The sequence below is a fragment of the Chaetodon auriga genome, chromosome 7 (assembly GCF_051107435.1).
Source record: "Chaetodon auriga isolate fChaAug3 chromosome 7, fChaAug3.hap1, whole genome shotgun sequence".
Taxonomy (NCBI): Eukaryota; Metazoa; Chordata; class Actinopteri; order Chaetodontiformes; family Chaetodontidae; genus Chaetodon; species Chaetodon auriga.
Window position 1 is genome coordinate 9,698,067 of NC_135080.1, and position 18,874 is coordinate 9,716,940.

The 18,874-nt window shown below is 44.6% G+C and overlaps 1 protein-coding gene across 7 annotated transcripts in view; it reads right to left on the bottom strand.

Annotated features, from left to right (window-relative positions):
- Nucleotides 1-18,874, bottom strand: part of LOC143323015 (muscleblind-like protein 1) — a 65,185-nt gene that overhangs the window by 42,899 nt on the left and 3,412 nt on the right. For 6 of the 7 annotated variants that reach the window (XM_076734550.1, XM_076734551.1, XM_076734549.1 and 3 more), the window contains exon 2: nt 2,262-3,294. In XM_076734550.1, the coding sequence (XP_076590665.1) occupies nt 2,262-2,435 (174 nt within the window). In that variant the 5' untranslated portion in view covers nt 2,436-3,294. Of the gene's footprint in view, nt 1-2,261; nt 3,295-16,236; nt 16,786-18,874 lie in introns of those variants that run through there. The other variant, XM_076734545.1, reaches the window with a different exon arrangement.

The following is an 18,874-nucleotide window of genomic DNA, read 5'->3' on the forward strand; positions in this document are numbered from 1 at the left end:
GAGACCATTTAATGCCTAGGCTGTAGTAGTGATAGTGTTGTTATTACAAACTGTAATATACAGCCAAATATAACTAATATAATAAATATCGTACTTCCGCAGTTATTTTGGTGAAAGCAATGCAAAAATAGTGCAATCAGTAAAGAGACATATTACCTTCAGATGAAAGTAACTAGCAATATGGAATCTATTACATCCACCTGACACACAGAGACGACTGGATCGTCACAAGCTGCTTACATGGGACCAAAAACCAGGTCTCTGGCCTCAAACGCCTGCTCTTTTGGCACTCATCATCTCCACCAACGACCTTACTATGACTTCTGTGTTTGCTCAATGCATGTCGAGGGAAACCTATTTACTGATAAGATTGTGATCGCTGGCAGAGTTTTGTCCAGTCCAGGAAGTGCCGACATCCTTGTTCAGTAGTATATAAACTGACTTTGTCGGAAACATTGTCGGTTTGACACGACACCATGAAAAAAGGACTTGTGACAGAACTCACAATGACTTAGTGTTGACGTTTTAACCCAGACTAAACTCAAGCACTCCAGGTACAGTCCATTGACACGACAGACATTCCAATCAGCTGTGCTTTTGAGCATCAGGTAAACATTTCTTGCCACAATGAATACACAGCGTCCTGCAACGAATCCTTTAATATATATTTGCCTTTCCCTTCACAACTTCTCGACCCGGTCCGTTCTATTTTCCACCGTCTTTCCATTTTCTCTTTTTTGATTTTTCTTCCTTCTCTCCGAGAGAGAGAGAGAGAGAGAGAGAGAGAGAGAGAGAGAGAAAGAGGAGCTGCATAGTGGGAGTGTGTTGTCCCAGTGCCAGGGCGAAAATAGACAGTAAATTACAGAGCCTTCTGAGAACACCCCACTGTGCTGCATGACCTCAAAATAACACACAGACATACACTCGCAGATTCACTTACAAACATGAAATACACAGTGTGCTGCCCTACTTCTATATTTCCCATTCAGCCTGTTGATGTGACGATCACTCAGAAAGTTTCGCAATGTGCCAACCGACGGTCCTGCGCTGAAGTCATGTGCCAGTGAAGGAAACTCTGAGTCTGATTCACAGATGTTAATGTGATTACGGCCTCATCTCAGCTTACCAAGACACACTCACGGACACTCACACATGCACACACACAAACACACATTCTCTCTCTTCCTATATATGTTTCACATATGTATTTATCTCCTTGCCATGGCTTCACCTCAAGAAACAATTTCTAACTTTGCAGCAAAGTCAGAGCTCTTTCCTTGCAGCTCACTACCCGTGTTGGAGGAAGCGTGCTACAAAGTACAGCAACACGTTAGAGTACTAGATTACTTTGTCGTTGTAACGAGTGACGTAACGTGTTAGTTTATCGTATTCCTCTGTTCCATTTGTTGCAACAAAAAAACAAAAACAAGAGAATTCCCACATGTTCGCACTGTTTCTGTTTCTTTCCTGCGTCTTGGGCATAGCCTATGCATATGTGTCGTTCAGCTAGCATTGTCATTTTTTCGAATTTTGGGTGAACGAGACGAGAACCTCTCAGTGAAATGCAAATTGTGCCTGGGTGATAAGTGTCTGTCAGCTGTGAAGAGCTCCACTTCAAATCTGAAGAAGCACCTGCAAAGCTGAGCACAGCTCCACAACACTCAGCTATCCTCGCTTTCTGTTTACTTTCATCCACTTCAAATAATTTTGCTTTTTTCATTGTATTTGAATTGCATTAAAGATACATGTTGCATGAAGTTGTTAATCTATGCATTGGCCTGCGATACCCTCTTGATTTTACACATGTTGGTAACATAATCGTTACTAAAGAGCTGTAAAGGGGATATTGTGCCTGCAGAGTTACAGATTATGGGCTGTAGGCTAGGTTATGCAATGATGGTAGAGTCAGTGCATTCAAAGATGGACGCACAGTAGGCTACATGCACAAGGAATTGCAAAGGGGTTTTCATTTGTGGTAATGCAAAAGTACTCTAACAATTTACTTTTTAATGGCAATAATCTTAATCTCCAATGGCAATAATCCAACGCTGTTTACTCCAGACTGTTCTTCAAAAAGGAGCCCCTGATCCCCTGTGCACTGAGCTACACTTTCTCCTAAGGTAAACACCTTCTGGCATCCCTAAACCCCCAAAGTAACACTTAAAAACATGCTGAAGACAATGCTTGTCAACACTGCAGGCTAGAAAAAAGAGAAGACGGGACAGTGATGAATGAACATCACAGGTGTTTGTCATACTCACCTTGAGTGAGTCAAAACAGGCAATGACTCTGCCGTTTTCCACTTGACAGCTCTTGGCAGGGTGGGCGAACTTGCACTCGCTGTCCGGTCGTGAACACGTTCCTCTCTGGAATTCCCGACAAACCTCCAACGTCAGCCACTTCGTGTCCCGGATCGGTGTCACGTTCACCGCCATTTTGAACCAGGCAGGAGGGGCCGATTGAGAGGAATAGGTATCCGGCCAATGCAATTACGTGTGCGTCTGTATGTTTCTAACGACACTGGGACAAATGATGAGAAAGAATAGGTAAAGGACATGGAAAAAAGACGGTTTTAAGAGGTTTTGTCCCCAGGGTCTGATTCTGAGGTGAAGCCAGTGAGGCCTGGGACTCGCCTACCACCTGCGGCCCATCCTTAGAGTCTGTTTGTGGCTGAAAAAGGAATCCTTCAGCGCCTGTCACCCAGGGCCTGGGCTGGTGACGGCCACAGAGGTTTACTTGGTAATCTCTCTTTCTCCTTCTCTCTCTCTCAACACACAGCCAGTCCTCTCTATCACCTCGCTCCTCGGCCGAACTGTCAGATGAGACGAATGGCAAAACACATTATCGATCGAGTTGGCCCATGATGAAAAGGCGGAGGGCTGGAGGAGGGGAAGAGAGGAGAAGGAAGAGGAACAGAAGGAGGAGGACGAGGAGGAGAAGGCTGCGGCGGAGGGGAAAGCAAAAGAGACAATCTCCTTCCGCTCACAGCGGCCGATGAAAGCTGTCTGTCTTCAGTATCTGGCTCTGTCTGCAGAGGACGGAGGAGTGGTTGACTTCCACAGAGGAGGGCTGAGTGGCATGGATGGAGAGAGGTCTGGCGGGCGGACAGAGCAGGAGATGGAGGGAGGTGTCTGCGGTGTGGAGACTGGCTCAGTGGATGGGGTTGGCAGTCCTGGCAGTCCTGGGGCTCCTGGTGTGGCTGGCAACTCCAGCAGACATGGACAGGCACGGAGGCAGAGGCGGCTTCAGTGGAGCCAAACAGCCAAAGGGGTCAGCGAAAGAAGGCACTTCTCTCTGTGGAGAAGGAGGGAAGAGTGTCAGTGGAGCAGGGCTTGACGCGCACGCACACACGCACACACACACGCGCACACGCCGAGGTTGAAACACTCAGGCGCACATTTGCATTCATACACACAGCTTCATTCGAACATGTTTCCCAGTCATTCTCTTGCACATCCTCTCTCACGGTAGCCCTCACAGAGACTGGCAGGCTCTCAGCTGGAAAATCAAATCAAACACCATATCGCTAACAGTAAAGCTCACGCGTTCAGGCGCAGACAATTTATTTCAAGGGAAGACAGCGAAGAAAAGAGAGAGATCAAGAGACAGAGAAAAAAGAGAGTGAGAAGGAGACTGTGAACGCATCTGTGTTTGTGTGACCCATCGGCACGGGTGACAGTAGAAGTCTTAATACCAATATACAAGAAGTATTTTACGCAATAATATCAATTATGCTTATTCTAGCTGTAGCTTGGGTTTAGGGTTAAACACCTTTACAGGGAATTTTTAACCTCTACAATACATTTCACAGAACAACTGCAACTGAGAGCCTGTGCCATGAAATGGATCACTGCAACCGTTTTTATAGGCATCAATAACAAATGAGCAAGAGTTTCAAAGTATTGATTAGTGAGTTATCAATCTCCCCATCCCCGGTGAGATTGGAAACGGCAAATCATCTGGCTCGATGGTTCCTGCATCACTGCTGGCAGGTGTCCAGGTAAGAGAGGAGAGATGAGGAGTAGATGAAGTCATATGAGAGGCAGAAAAAGAGACCGAATGTGACACATTTCCACACTTTTCTTTCATTTCACTCCGCTCCTTAAAGCCACTCATCCAAACACTTTCTGACCTTTCTGCTCACATCCGGATGTTGAAAGAACAGACTGCCCCCCAAACCTCCTACAGCTGCTACACTTCCAGTGAGTGCCCTCAAACCTACATCCCACATGTGGTTACATCACCTCTAAGTCCCCCCACACTCAGATGAAATGTTTTTATGACTATGCTGACATGGAGCACTGGTTTGACTTCTATATAAGGCAGACAGAAGTTTGTGGGCAACTTTAAAAGTGATTTTATTTAAAGTAACCCTTCTGTTACTCAGGTAGCCCTGTTATTCATACGGCCGTCCTTTCCCTAAATATGAAGATTTAGGAATATATAACTCCCCTTTATATTTACTTTACTGCATATCATAGATCTGTATTCAGAAGCCTGTGAGTGGTCATGGGTCCAAAACTGAATGTCCTGCTCTGTCTGCTGGGCTGACACTGCCTGTTTTTTTTTTTTTATCATGTGCTGGTGGGAAACACCAACATTGAAGGCTGTACAGTGAGCTCCCAAACACTTTCATAAACTACTTTATTAGAAAATGAAACCCAGAAGACAAACAGCATCAATGATTAATGATGTGTGTGTGGTAGCATCTTGCATCGAATGGTTTCTGTTTGGCAGCAAAGAATGCCAGAATTTCCCACCAGCATTTGAACACACCAAAATGACACTTTATAAAGTATGCAAGTATAAAATGTGATGTGTTTCTCTGGATAGACGTCAAGTCCTGTACTTGACTGGAAAAACTTTCAGCCCATTATTATTAGACTGCTGGTTTCGCTACCTACATGTATCAATGCAGCAAATTGAGGCCTTTTTCTCTTTCTGGCAACTGAAAGACGTGAAACAGGAATGAGTCAGGTTGAAGCTATACTATTTATCACAAAATAACCTTGAATACATCAGACTTTGCAGATGATATTTAACAGTACTACAGCATCAAAATATTATTTTAGATCTGCAATCACTAATGCTGCAAAAAAAAAAATGGTGGTTTGAAGAAAAACAAGCACAAAAAAGGAGGAGAGGGAGAGAGGAAGGAAGAAAAGGTCTAAAGTAAGAATACTCCCTTGGTCAAACATTGATTGCTTATGTGTCATGCTCTTTTCTTCTATTTGGGCCGGTCACATCTGTGGTGAACCATTTTTTCTGGATAAAGCTGACATTTTGGGCAGTGTGTGTGTGTGTGTGTGTGTGTGTGTGTGCGTGTGCGGATTAAAGCCAGAGGCCAGGGTAGCCCACTGTATCTGGCAGGAAGACTGTGGTAAGGAAAGAGAATACAGACCAGCACATTAAATATGGAGTGGCAAAATTAGTCTTCTGCATCGCCTATTCTTACTCACTCCCTGACCTCTCCTATAAATTTCTCCCTCTATTGCACTGCAAAAATCCCAGATTTTGGGATGGCAGGCAACATTTCTCGCATGCAAATGAAAGCAGGAGGATCTACATACCTACACAGCCATGCTGCTTTTGGGTGATGCTAAAGGCTTGTCTACACAGGAGGTGTTCCAACTTATATTCTAATTTGGGATCCACCAATCAGATCTGTTGAATCGGTATCCAGGCCAAAGCTGATGTTATTAAGCATGCTGGGCTAATAAGACCTGAAAAAACACAATTTGATACTATACTATACTTTACTATATGCTCATGTATATCAGTTACATGCATTGAGTGACAGTAGGCTGCAGACACTTTTTAGTGCATTTCTGCTCAGCTAACATGCTGCTGTCATCTGCAGCCTAAGGTGTAACTTTCAGTATGGTGCAATTTTGCTCTCGTCACCCTTGTTACAGACATTCACAAAACAACATAGTTCGGGGCAAAGCAGCATGAGCATCGTAAAGGTTCCCAAATAAACCTCAATTTTACACAAATCCTTTTCAGTTTTTTTCCCCGAGTTCGTCCAAGAGTAAACTCAAACATGAAATGCAGGAGGACCTGCCTTTGGAGAAACTTGCCAGCTAAACCAAACTGTTGTGAAGTATCTATGCACTTTTAATGCAGACAGATCGTGAATGCATTTTAGATACGCTGGACCTGTATGTTACGTGTTTTAAGGCAGTTCAACACAAAACTCACCACTGAACAGGACGATAGGGCCTGCGTTTTGAATGTGTCTCTGTTTGAGGCAGAAGGAGATGGAAAGAAGAAGCAAAATGTCACAAAAATGACGACAAAGCAAAAACATCTAAATAAAATAATACCAGCACACAGCTGCGCACCTAAAGTAGAAATTTGGGGCCAGAAACACAGACCAGCATAGTTGTCCCACTGCTGTTTCAGAGGCCACGGGTCTGAGCAGAGAGGAAATTTGTGTTTACAGAAATATACCCAGTAGCACTGAACTCGACATAAAAGAGAATATGCCCCATTTACAATGACTGGATGAATGAAATGGAAGCAAATAGCTGGAAAACGTACACATATTAGATTAGACAAACTTTCCCAAGAGACCTAAAGCAATGTCACACTAGTTTCCTCACAGGAACAACGTTTCCTGTGGATTTTCATACGGCGCTTGTGTGATACCCGAGTGGGAGCAACCGTGTCAAACTGAGCCGGCATGAGGTTTAACGTCACAAAAAATAGATGAAATAAAAGGGGGCTCCACCTACGTCTATTATTAGCCCCGGTTCCACTGCGACGTATCTCGTGCCAGGGTGAGCTATACTCCCATCAACAGGCGCGACCCATTTGAGCGAGCGGGACTCATTAGACGAGGCTCATGTCAAAAGAGAGGATTATAACTAAGGGGTTAAAAATATGAGGAATGGCTCTGGCATTGAGGAAATATATAAATAAAGGAGTCATCAATAAGCATCTTAGCATGTGTGAATAATGCATGTGGCCATTTCCCGTAGCCAGAGGCAGGAGATATTATTACACCATCAGATCAACTAGCCAAGGTAATAAATTGGAGAGGTGAGGGAGGTAGAGAAGGCTGGGGATATTACACCCCCCCCACCCCCCGCCATCTGCCTGTGCCCCAACTTCCCCAAAAGACACACACGCACACACATTTATACACTGTAAATATACACTTCTTTAAAATATTGAGAGTGAAATCTCAGCAGAACTCTTTGTGTCACTCCTGTCTGACTTCAGCTGTTGATGTGTGGTCGGCACAAAGCAGCGTGGCATGCCGGGAGTGTCACCAGGGTTCATGTATCTCCTCGTTTAAAGACAGCCGCACGATCCTTCGCTAATCCGTCGATGCCACTCGTTTGGCAGAACTCTGGATCACTTCGCGGCTATGACAGCTCTCCAGGAAAAAAAACCCACCGATTTAGCCTCCAGTGACACCTCAGCTGCTGAATCACTGACTGTTCAGCCCCAATCACTTCCATGGTTGTTTTAATATGAGGCTACGCGAATGGGAATGTCGGCCAATTGGGCAAAAACTGAATTTTGTTCATCCCTCTTGACAAAAAATAAGGAGCTTCTATGAGTCTGCATATCATGCAAAGGCAGCATTTCGAAGTTTTCGTTTGGTCTAGCTGATTTGTTTCAGTCTTAGTGTTTTGAGGAAAGCCTTTACTTGTTTTCGTGAAGTTTCAGTGAACAAAAACTAAACATTACTGACAAAGACGTCATCAAATGCAGGGTGCTGCATATTCATGTGAGCTGGTGAAATGAACTTACTGCGTTATTAATCAACAGCTACAGTGTGTGATTCCACAGGCGGCGGGTCGTTGAATAAGACTTTGCAGTTAAACAGAAAATAGTCCATCTGTGCATCGTTCACACTATTATTTCCCTTTAATTAATTAATAACATCATGTCATGGATGTTGTTTTCAAAGGTCGCTGTTATTTTGTTGTCAACAAATATTTTTCATTTCTGTAAATGACATTAACACTGCACATCTTGATATGCACATGCCGGCCACATGGAATTGCACTTTCTTTTATGGCAAGGCCTCTCGCGCCGTTAACACAAGCCACATTCAGCCCTGCATCTGAGAGCAACAGGGAGGGAGAAAGAGAGAGAGAATGAGGAGCGAACGGGGGCCAGAGATGGGAGCTATTTATTCACCTTGAATGACTTCCAGAGAAGGGGGGAAAAAAAAAGAAGATGAAGAAAAGAAAACCAGAAAGCAGGTTCCTCCATGTTTGATTTCCTGTGGCTGACCTTTGAAACACAATAGACAGAGAAACAAAAACAGCAATGGCCAAAACTCGCTGGAAAGTAAGAGGAAACAATTTGCTCTTGGTCCCCAAGAGGGTCAAATTGTAAACTGCGATCTGTTAAAGTGCCCTTGGAGTTGCTTTCTGGTAATCAAAAGGTCCTGTTTAAGTGGCGAGCAACGCTTCAGACATTCCTGAAGTGTTACAGATTCAGATTCAGTGGAGGACTCAGAATCCAAAAAAAAAAACAAGAAACAAAATTTATGCCTTCTCCCTGAGGATGTTGGGAAATATGGCTGATTATTGCACCTTCTGAAACACAAAACAGAAAAAAGAGAGAAGGAGGGAGGGCGGGGAAATTCAGTAATGTGAGAGGTTAAAGGGCGCTGACTGCAGCAGCAAAAACCAGATGCTGGACGGTTCGTATTACACTGCATCACCGGCTGACCAGGATATCATCTATATACGACCTGAGCTGCCCTTTATACTGATAGGAGAATCAGGAAGAAGGGAGGGGGGGAGAGGCAGGCTGTGGGAGACAAACAGAGCAAAGGAGACCAGAGGTGGTGACAGGATAGGGGATAGAGGATAGAGGCTAGAGGAAGAGTGATGGGAGGCAAACAGGAGCAATTAGTGCAAGCTGGTGGGAGACGGAGGCGGGTGTCTGGTAGTGAGAGGGGGGAACACAAGGTGAGCGCTGCCATGTGTAAAAGAGGAGGGATCAGAGGGAAGGAAACGCTGATTTCTGTTCCATTTCAAAGCACACTTGGCGCTCCACTGTGATACCATCTTGACATTTCTCATCTCTCTTCATTTACCTTTTTCGCTGATCCCCACCTGTTCTCCTCTTCTCTTCTTCTTCCTCCTCACGCATGTGCTTCATCGTTTTGCGCTCTTTCCTCCCAAAATCTTTCCCCCTCTTGGAAAAAACCTCCTGCTAAGTTGCACTCCGAGTATCATGTGACATAAACAACTTTGTTAACGTGGCTCGTCTTTTAATAGCAGCTGTCCTCATTTTATTCGCCCACTGTCTCAGCCCCCTCTGTCTCTCCTTCCCGCTCCTTGTTCACACAACACCTCATGCTGCAGTATCACAGTAATGTGCTGCAAGGTCATCATCGCCACGGCAACTAGAGAAGCCACGTTTAAAAGCAAGGACAATGTGATTAATGGTGTCACGTCCAGCCTGCGGAGACAGAGCGGTACGGTGGAAATCATGTGACGGACAGCAAGTTTTCGAATGAACGCTCTGACACTTGAACCACTGGACGTCTCGACTGTCTATTAATGAGGCTATTAAGCCAAGTAAGAGACAACGCAAACACTACAGTCCCCTTAAACTAATATGAAACACTTAGCAAAGTTTCCTGAATGTCTCACAACAAGAATCATTTTTTTAACCGCAAAATCACCGTTTGTCGCCACAAAATCGCTTTTTGACGGCAACGAATCCTGCGTCCTTTTGTACAAAGGGGGACGAGAGAACCTCATAATGTTCTGTCAACAGAGCTTGCCCCCGTCATTTGGTTGGCCGCTACATGTTCCCCTTGACCCGCATTTTCCAACTTCACACTTGAGCCATATTTTCACAAATCAGTGTCGTCACAGCCTGATATCAGCCCACAGCAACGATCATTTTGCCTGCAACAAAATGTATCAATTAAACGATATGTATTACAATTCTGGTTGACCAATCAAAGCCAAAGGATAATTTGAAGGACAGTGATGGACAAATGCATTAGTGAATTACTGTTTAATTGCAGTCCTCTTCCATGACCTGCAGACTCGCACATTGTCTGCTCCTGATTTGGTAAATCCTGTCCAGAGCTATCTCAGAAGTTGTTTTAGCTGCTTGACCTGTTGCACTTAGAAGCAGAATCCCGCCTTTCAGTAATGTTAGGACTGTGCCAATAATTTTAGCTAACGTCACCGCTTCTTGGAAGGAGAAAGGCAACAGATTTATGGACTATATTCATCAACAGCCCCACTAAAAAATGAGCCAAAAAGGCAGCAACAGTTGAGACGAACCACGAAAACAGACAGACCAGCATGCTGACAATTAGAAAAAGATAAGCTAACGATAATGTCGCATTATCAAAGGCTGTGGATGAGACTGTGCCTTCACCATTACTTTCAGTCTGATATATTTCGTGTTTAGAGGCTAGCAGTAGGCGTGAGTGCAGGATTAATACAGAGATGACCAAAAACAGTAGAGGATTGCAGAGAAAGGTCACAGTAGGCAAGAAATTGTCTGGCAGAAATCACAATTCTCGCTTTACCTCAGCTTGTTCTGACCCAGAAGCCTCCAGTTTCCACATTATTCTGAGTCTTGCTTTGTTTTTCTTGAAGTGAAATGGTGCATACCCACTTAGCCTGGAGTATGAGCAGAGTTTTAGGAGCTCAGGGGAACAGTGGCTGGCTAGCAGAGAGGGCAGGACTTTCATTTTCTACAAACACAGCAGATGACAGTATTTACTGCTTATATGAAAGCTTGCTGTGTACTTGATTGCTCTGTTGGTGCACATTGTTTTTTTCAGTTTGTTTTCGAGCCAGCGTGACCGACAGAAAGCTGCTGACCATCAGCTGGCTGATCACTTGACACAAGCCAGGAGGTGAGATGGACCCCGAGGGGTTGATATGCCGAGTTAGGATTTTAGTTAACCTGATGATGCAACTTAACAACAGTAATACAAAACATCTGACCAGTGAGTGCTTTCTAAAACACAGCACCTGATTTGGTTATGACTAGCAATATTATTTGCTGTGTTACTGCTGCATGTCAAGCTGGTGTGACATCAGCTAACAACAGCTATTGAGCCATGCTAAGATGATTCATCCTTTCAAGTGGTCTTAAAAGTCATCATTGTTTGGTTGGAGTGTACTGTAACACAACATCCAGTGTTATAAATATTTAGTCATTTTACATAGCCAGAAACATTGCGATCGGACAGATAAAGTCCAGCACAAAAGTTGAGTTATAAGCTAAAATATTAGCAGCATGAAAGCATGGTTCCTGTGCTATCGTGGGGGATATATACAGTATCTAGCTGGCATCAAAGCAAGGTCAGATCTCAAGAGCTTTTTGTTGAAATCCGAGTAATGTTTAAGCGTTGCACATCCTCATCAATGATGGTGACATGGCTCATTAAGAAAACATTAAGTCACATGACAGTGAATGATGGAGGCTGGGTAAGTTTCCCCTTTTACGTTAGCCAAGGATATTGAGGTTGTCTCCATAAATTTTCTGTATATCTCAATCACAATAAATGATTATTTTTTTCTTCCTGCTTAAACTGCTTGAGGAACACTGAATGATGGACATCTCAGTGGCATTAATGAGCTCAAGTGCCTTGCCGGAGAGGATGAAAGTATTAATAATGGTCACACGTGAAGCCTGTCAGACAAACAGTCCCACCCGTGCAAGCTTGAGATTTGATCCATCAGCCCTGAGTGCCGACTCGCTGTGCCGGTCATTCTGAAATGATACTCCATTACGATGATGTTCCCACAGATTGTACCATCAGGGTAATCTAAGACTTCATTCCATTCCCTTGCCTGTGATACACACGCCCACGCACACACACTACTATTGACCACAAACCATGAGACAGCAGATCTGCATCATCTACGGAGGATACGCAACTACAGAGATGAATGGAAGGTCAGCCGGTGCATTTATATTCAGGACACAACCATATGAGTAATATGTATGCATATGCACAACATCAACTATCTCCTGGCCGCGCTCTCTATCTCACACACACACACACACACGCAGACAAACGAGCACGCACAATCTATGACTCCCTCCTTCAGCTGTAAGACAAACAGAGGGGAGGGGAGGCGACGAGGGCAGTCAAGTGGCACGTGTGCAAGCTGTCGTCTGCACTGTGATATCAGCGCAAGTGTTTAAACAGCCTGACGTGCACAGAGAGACGGGGGCGAGGCGGTTGTAGCAGACACCCACAGGAATAGGGATGTGAGATAATATACGTTTAGATACGCGTATTAATTTGTGTGTGATGGGGAGGGGGCAGTTACGTGTAAAAAATGATGAACAAAATGCATGTATTTTATTCATCAGCAGCTGCTTTTCACTGCTATCCTCACTGCAGTGTGGCTACCTGGCTTTGGTAGTGCCAGGGTGGTGTAATGCAGCGGTAGCAAGGGTGTCATTGAGTTCATGGACATAAACCAACCGACTGCCAGACCACTCTACTTCTCTCAGGAATAGCAATGGAGGAGGCGCATGTATGTGTGTGTGTGTGTGTGTGTGTGTGTGTGAGCGAGTGTCTGTGAGAGGGTAGATCGAGGATGATTGAAAAACGGCGAGAATGAGAGGGCAAGTCACAGAGACAGAAAGACAAATAGACGAACAGACATGAAAGGAGACGTCGGAGAGATATAGATATAAAACTGTGGGTGGAAGGGAGGCAGACAGATGCCGGTGAAAAAGTAGTCTGCCCACTTTGAAAAAAGCTCCCTTGTGTAAATTTACCACCTCCGCATGTGGCATTTCAAGCCCGGGGGCCTTTATCAGACATAAAAAAAAAAAAAAAAAAGGCAAACACACACACACACGTACACAGTGTCTTTCCTTTTTTTTTTACTTTTGCTGTGTCTCTCACATGCCAACCTGGACTGAGACACACAGGTGAATAAGACAACGGTGGAAACAAAAAAAAAAAAAAAAAGGAAGACTCACAGATGGACAGACAGGTAGACTGAGGGGAGGTACAGGTGGCAGAGACAGACAGAGGGGAGAGCATATAATGAGATGGGAGCAGAGAGGAAGGAGAGTCAGACAGAGAGAGCTACAATAAGTACAGCAAGATAAGAATAATTTATGACAGTGGAAAATCCTTGACAGGAGACGGTTCACTAACAGCAAGATGATCACTGATTAGGAGCTGAAAAGCTTAATAGCAGAATTGTTGTAAAGATTGTGAAGCTCAATAGAAGAAGATGATTAATGCTAATGATTTGGCCTTCTGAGAATGTTTCACATTCTGGTCTTTCTGGTCTGGTATTTCCGACCAAATCAGGAAATACCAAAGAAGTGGATGCTGCCCAAAAGAAAATATCTACAATCACTCTTCCAAATCGCAGCCGCGCACACGAAGTGCCGAATCCCTGACTTGTCATTTGGCCAAATGGGGGATAATCTGTACTCTTCAGATGTCTATGACCAGTGATTCAGTTTGACACCTTAATCTGTGGAAATCACAGAGGGCTCCTCCGTGGAGCCAACTGTATTTACTATAGATTACATCTTCCACTAGTGTGCATTAGTCCGGTGACAGCTTTGCAGACTGCAGGGAAAACAGCAATCATACACCATTGACTGACTCACTGTGATTTTTCCACTTGCCAAATGGCCTCGCAGGACTCCCCCAAGCATTTTACCTGAATGACTGACTGTCTATCTGCCAGTTAGGTGCTCTGTGAGACTTGAGGCTCAAAGTCATCTCCACTCACATCCCCCTGCCGTCACCTTGATCACAGCATCCGCCCTATTTTCTTTTCCTTGATAATTGAATAATGTAAATCAGGATATCCGGGTGCTTGTGTCATTAAGCACATAGGCACACATTTCCTCTCGCACGCACGCACACAAACGCACAGCTCATCTGCATTCAACAGACTGCCCTGTGCCTGCTGAGGACAGCAGGCAGATGACATCACTTCTAAAGGACAGATTAGTTGAGGGATGAAGCGAGAAGGTGGGGGAGGAAAAGGAAAAAGAGAGGACAAATATGTAGAAAGACCTCGGTCCTCAAATTTTTTAAATCAACACCATCAAACGCAGGTAACCATGCATCCTCTGCCTCTCCCTCATCCTCCCTTTGAGCCTCTTTCTTCTCTCGTACATGGTTGTTTAGTCGGAGTCGTGTGTGCTGTGAAATTCAGTATGTATCTGAGTGCCTCTGCGCTCTCGCTGTTCTATACTCTAATGACCTTGTAGATCTGCCTGCTCTGATCTGCAGAGAAGCTTTTTCAACACACTGAGAGTCAGGCGCCGAAAGAGAAACACACAAAATGAGCCATAAAAAAAAGCAGAAAGACAGAGAATAAGACAGACAGCTGCAGAGAGAGAGAGAGAGAGAGAGAGAGAGAGAGAGAGAGAGAGAGAGAGAGAGAGAGAGACGGAGAGCAGTGGGGAAGTGAAACTGTGAAACAGAGACAGAGGTGTGGAGATTAGAGGGTGAGCAGAGGGTGTGTACTCCAAACAACAGGGAAAACACAGAGAGATGCAGTGTCTGTTGCAGCATCAGTTTGGTAAATGATAAAATCAAACATATGTTCAAACCGTGGTAAAAAAAAAATAAATGGGCAAATAAAACACTCACACAGTGTTTCCTCTATCGTACCTATTAGTAGTTGGGCCACCAACGGATTTCAATCAACGTTCAGGCAACATGACGTCCCCTGTTCCCAGATTCAAGTTCTTACTTTAATTTCACCTCCTCTAGTATTCTGAGCCGCTCTGATTTGCCAGAATATAGCAGATGCAATTAAGTTTGCAACTATTAATCCACCACAGCTTCAAAATAAAAGTCTTTATCATCAAACCACTGCAAGGCTTTTATTTTGAAGTATGCAGCTGCAGAAATTCTAGTCATGAAGGTGAGCAACTGTGCTAATTTCCGTATTAAACCACTGCAGGTGAGATGAGCTGCATAAAGCTAATAGGATGAAGAGCGGCAACACGTCATCAAAGTAGGTGACACCTTTTACCGTAACTTCCTGCACGCTGGGTTGAAAATTGGCACCATTTTGTTCACAGTGCGGCACATTGCAGGTGTCCAAACCGTATGGAAAATTGCAAATGAGCTGAGCGTGTTGTGAAGATTCACTTAAAGAGTGTTTAGACCCCGAAGCTAATGCATTTCAGACGCTTTCTATCTATTCCAGTAATTAAGCTTTCCATGCAAAACGTGTTCTAAAATCAAAACTCAAAATGAGAGTTTCTCCACAATAATAGAAATGCATCATATAGTTGCCTCCCATCCCATTAACAGCCAGTGTCACTTAAATTCAGAATGTTTGAGGGGAAAAACACTCACATAAACACGACATCTACATGTATCTGTTTACTTTCTTCTTCAATAAATACACAAACTTTACTAAAGAATATTAAGCCATTAGATCCAAATAATGTTCACTTTTTCTGGCCTGTCTACGACACACGAACTTCACAGATGATTTCTGATGATTGTGCGTGCGCACATGCCTGCGTGTTAGTGTGTTTGTGCGTCAGACTGGTACAGACGGCCTGAGCAACGCGGGAGTGTAATCATTTCCTGAGGGCAGAGTAGTGTAAACACCAGTAGTCCAGTCATTATACAGGAGGAGTGCAGGGCTGTGTGTGTCTGAGTGGGTCGGTGTGTGTGCGTGTGTGTTTTCATTCATTCATCCATAAGCGTGAGTGCATATTTAGCTTTAGTGTTAACAGTAGGAGTCACACAACAGGGATTTCAGTGCGGTCCAAGAGAGAAAGAGAGAGACAGAGTGTAGTCTGCCAGAAATGGGAATGTGTGTGTGTCTTTGTGTGTACGTGTGTGTGTGTGTGTGTGTGTGTGTGTGTGTGTGTGTGTGTGTGTGTGTGCTAACTACTCTGCAGAACATTAAACACTAACGTTACCCATTCTTTTGTCCTCTCAGCCCTTTTCCACATTAAAAAACTGTCCCGCCTCAAACTACCACACATTAGCGGTGGAGCACGGTGGCCATCTGCATATGTACACACACGCACACACATGCTCGCAAACACACGTATAAGTCGAATCGAACACACATCGACACATCACACTCAACATCCAAATGGTGGATTTTTAAAAAAAAAAAAAAAATCCAAACTGGAAAATGGCAGAACAAAGCAGAAAATGTGAGCAGGGACAACTTAGTCTTGTGTCTAAACAAACACAAATGAACACACACCCACCCACACACACGCGCGCGCACAGAGTAAACAGCAAAGACTTACTGTATCTCTGCAAGGACTCATCTGACTGCTGCTGAGGGGAGAATGGAAAGTGAAAACCTCATGCTTGCTTCGCGGCACTCCTCTCTTTCACTCCCTCCGTCACTGCCCCCTCCTCCCTCCTTTTTCCTTCGCTTTTCTCCCTCCCCTGCCTCTTTTCCTTCCTCCTCCTCCTTCTCTTTCTCCTCTTCCTCCTTCCCTCCCTGTCCTTCACTCCCTCGCGCCTTCTCTCTCTCCCTCCTTCCTTCTTGGCAGAGCCCTACTGTATTCAGACACACCAGTCTCCATATAAGGCGGCACAGCTAAACATGTCACACATAATTTATCCACAGCAGGCTGCAAGTTCACCTTTCACAGCTCGCGCTTGGATCGTATGCAAAAGAGGGAGGAGAGGAGGAGAGGGGGGGAGGGCGACACGGGGGATCTTAACTCAGACAAACTTCTACTGTCAACAGCCACGTTCCCACAATTTCACCCTGCCTGAGAGTGTGTGTGTGTGCGTCCGCTTGAGTGTGTGTATGTTAACAAAAGCTGACAATCAGACCATGAAAATGCTACCAGAGACCAAACCGTAGTTCACCTGCACTGTTGCAGCACCTCCCTCTTTTCTTCCTCGCAGTCTCTCCACCATCTGTATCTGCAGGCAGTAAATCTCATACAGATGCTGTCTGTGAGACCTGTCCACCTGCACTCCCCCCCCAACCACCCACCCACCCTTCTCTACCTCCCTCTGCACTCCTTATCTGTGCTGCTACCTTTATAAAATATGACCGACAGGAACAGAGAAAGAGCGAGGCAACTAACATTAATAAAATGGGTTAAACAGAGGCAGAAAAAGAGAGAGTTAAATCACTTTGATTTGCGATTGAAACAGGGCGATGCGGCGAGCGAGAGTGGAAGGAGAGCCACGTAAAAATAATATGTCAACGGATAAGACGCCATGTGGAGTGCTGTCTGGCTGAGGCCAAGAGAATCAGCGCGATTCCCTCTGATGATGTGTCAGGTTTTGCACAATCGATGGCTTTAAAAATACATGCCTGCTGACCTCTCCTCTGCCTCCTCTACTTCCCCTGGTTGAGTTCTTTTCAACTTACAGCCCATATATCGCACCCGAAAAAAAGAAAAAGAAAAGGAATGCGGCATGCGGACAGCAGTTGTGGTGAAGACGAAGAAAAAAGAAAAGCAGAGAATAGAGAGAGACAGAGATTGGGAATAATAATAGCTGCACTTGAGCAGCAGTGCTAGCTGCTAGCTTTCTCCTCCCTCCTCCACAGCTTCAGTCCGCTCACAGGACAGCAAGAGTCACCGCTCTGTTGCCATGGTGTCTAACTCCATCAAACACTACGTCAGGTGCATGCGTGCCTCTTCGAGCATGTGTGAGCGTGCGGTGTCGTGTGTGTGAGTGTGTGTGTCAGGTGGGTGTTACCAAGTGACTCAGAGCCACATCACTGACTTGTGGCTGCAATATATCAGGGTGTTTGGAATTTATCACTGTATTGGCTTTAGTGTGTGTGTGTATGTGTGTGTGTGTGTGCGCGCGCGTGGGTAACAGTGTAACGGAAAGGTGTTGATTGAACAGCAGCCTGCAGCCTGGCCTCAAAAGCACCTATGATGGATCTGTGCTGCTCTAAGTGTTAATGTTGAGCTCCAGCTTCTATAAATATTTATCAATTTGTTCATGGAGTTAACGCACTGCACAGGCCGTTAATATGGAACTTTGATTTTAGAGTTGGCAAGTTCACTGACTTGTTCCCAAAAAAGGCCGTGCAGTTGTTTTCCGAGATAACACTGACTTGGGAACGTGATGCAGTGTCTCCAAGTGTGTACAGCGCGTGTTGTGTTGTGATAGTCTAGAATAGCAACACACGCCAAACTCAACACGTACGAACGCTTAGTCAGGACCTTTGGCATAATTTTTTATGGCACTGGTTCCCCTTTAGCATCATTTTTCATCGTGCAGGGCTCTGCGGTCAGGTTAGCAAGAATAAACATACAACGTCTGGTTAGCAACATCCGGTTACACTTTCAAAATAAAGCTTGGTGACAACAACAGTAAACATGTGGTTAACATTGAGACACAGTTGAACTTTGGTTAGGCCGAGGCACCAAAACTACTTGGTTCAGAAAAGATCATGGTTTGGCTTAAAATAAGTAGATTAAGGGTTAGGGTTAGACGTACCCAGTGCCTTAAAAATGGACGCCAAGGGGTCCTGACCAAGCATCTGTATGTTTGGAGTGAGAAGGAGTTGAGAATGCAGATGAACTCTGAAACTAGAGGACATGACAGCACTTTTCTCTGGAAAAAGCTTTGTCTGTAAAGTATGTCTGAGTCATGCTCTGCGAGGAAATATTTATTTTCCTTCCCTCACTCCAAGCACAGATGTCAGGTACAGATTTAGTGTCTCGTTCCTCGCCACTTTCAAACACACGCAACATCTTACACCACTGCGATAAGTAGCAGTACAAGATCCTTTATGTGCGGAAAAGTAGCAATTTCACAACATGAAAATGCTCCATTACAACTAAAACTATTTCAAAGACTCAAAATGTTCCTTTAGTGAAAGTCAAGAAGTATTGAAAGTAAAATATACTTAAACCTGCATTTCTAGAATGTTTGGCCACTTGGGGGCAGCAGAAGCAA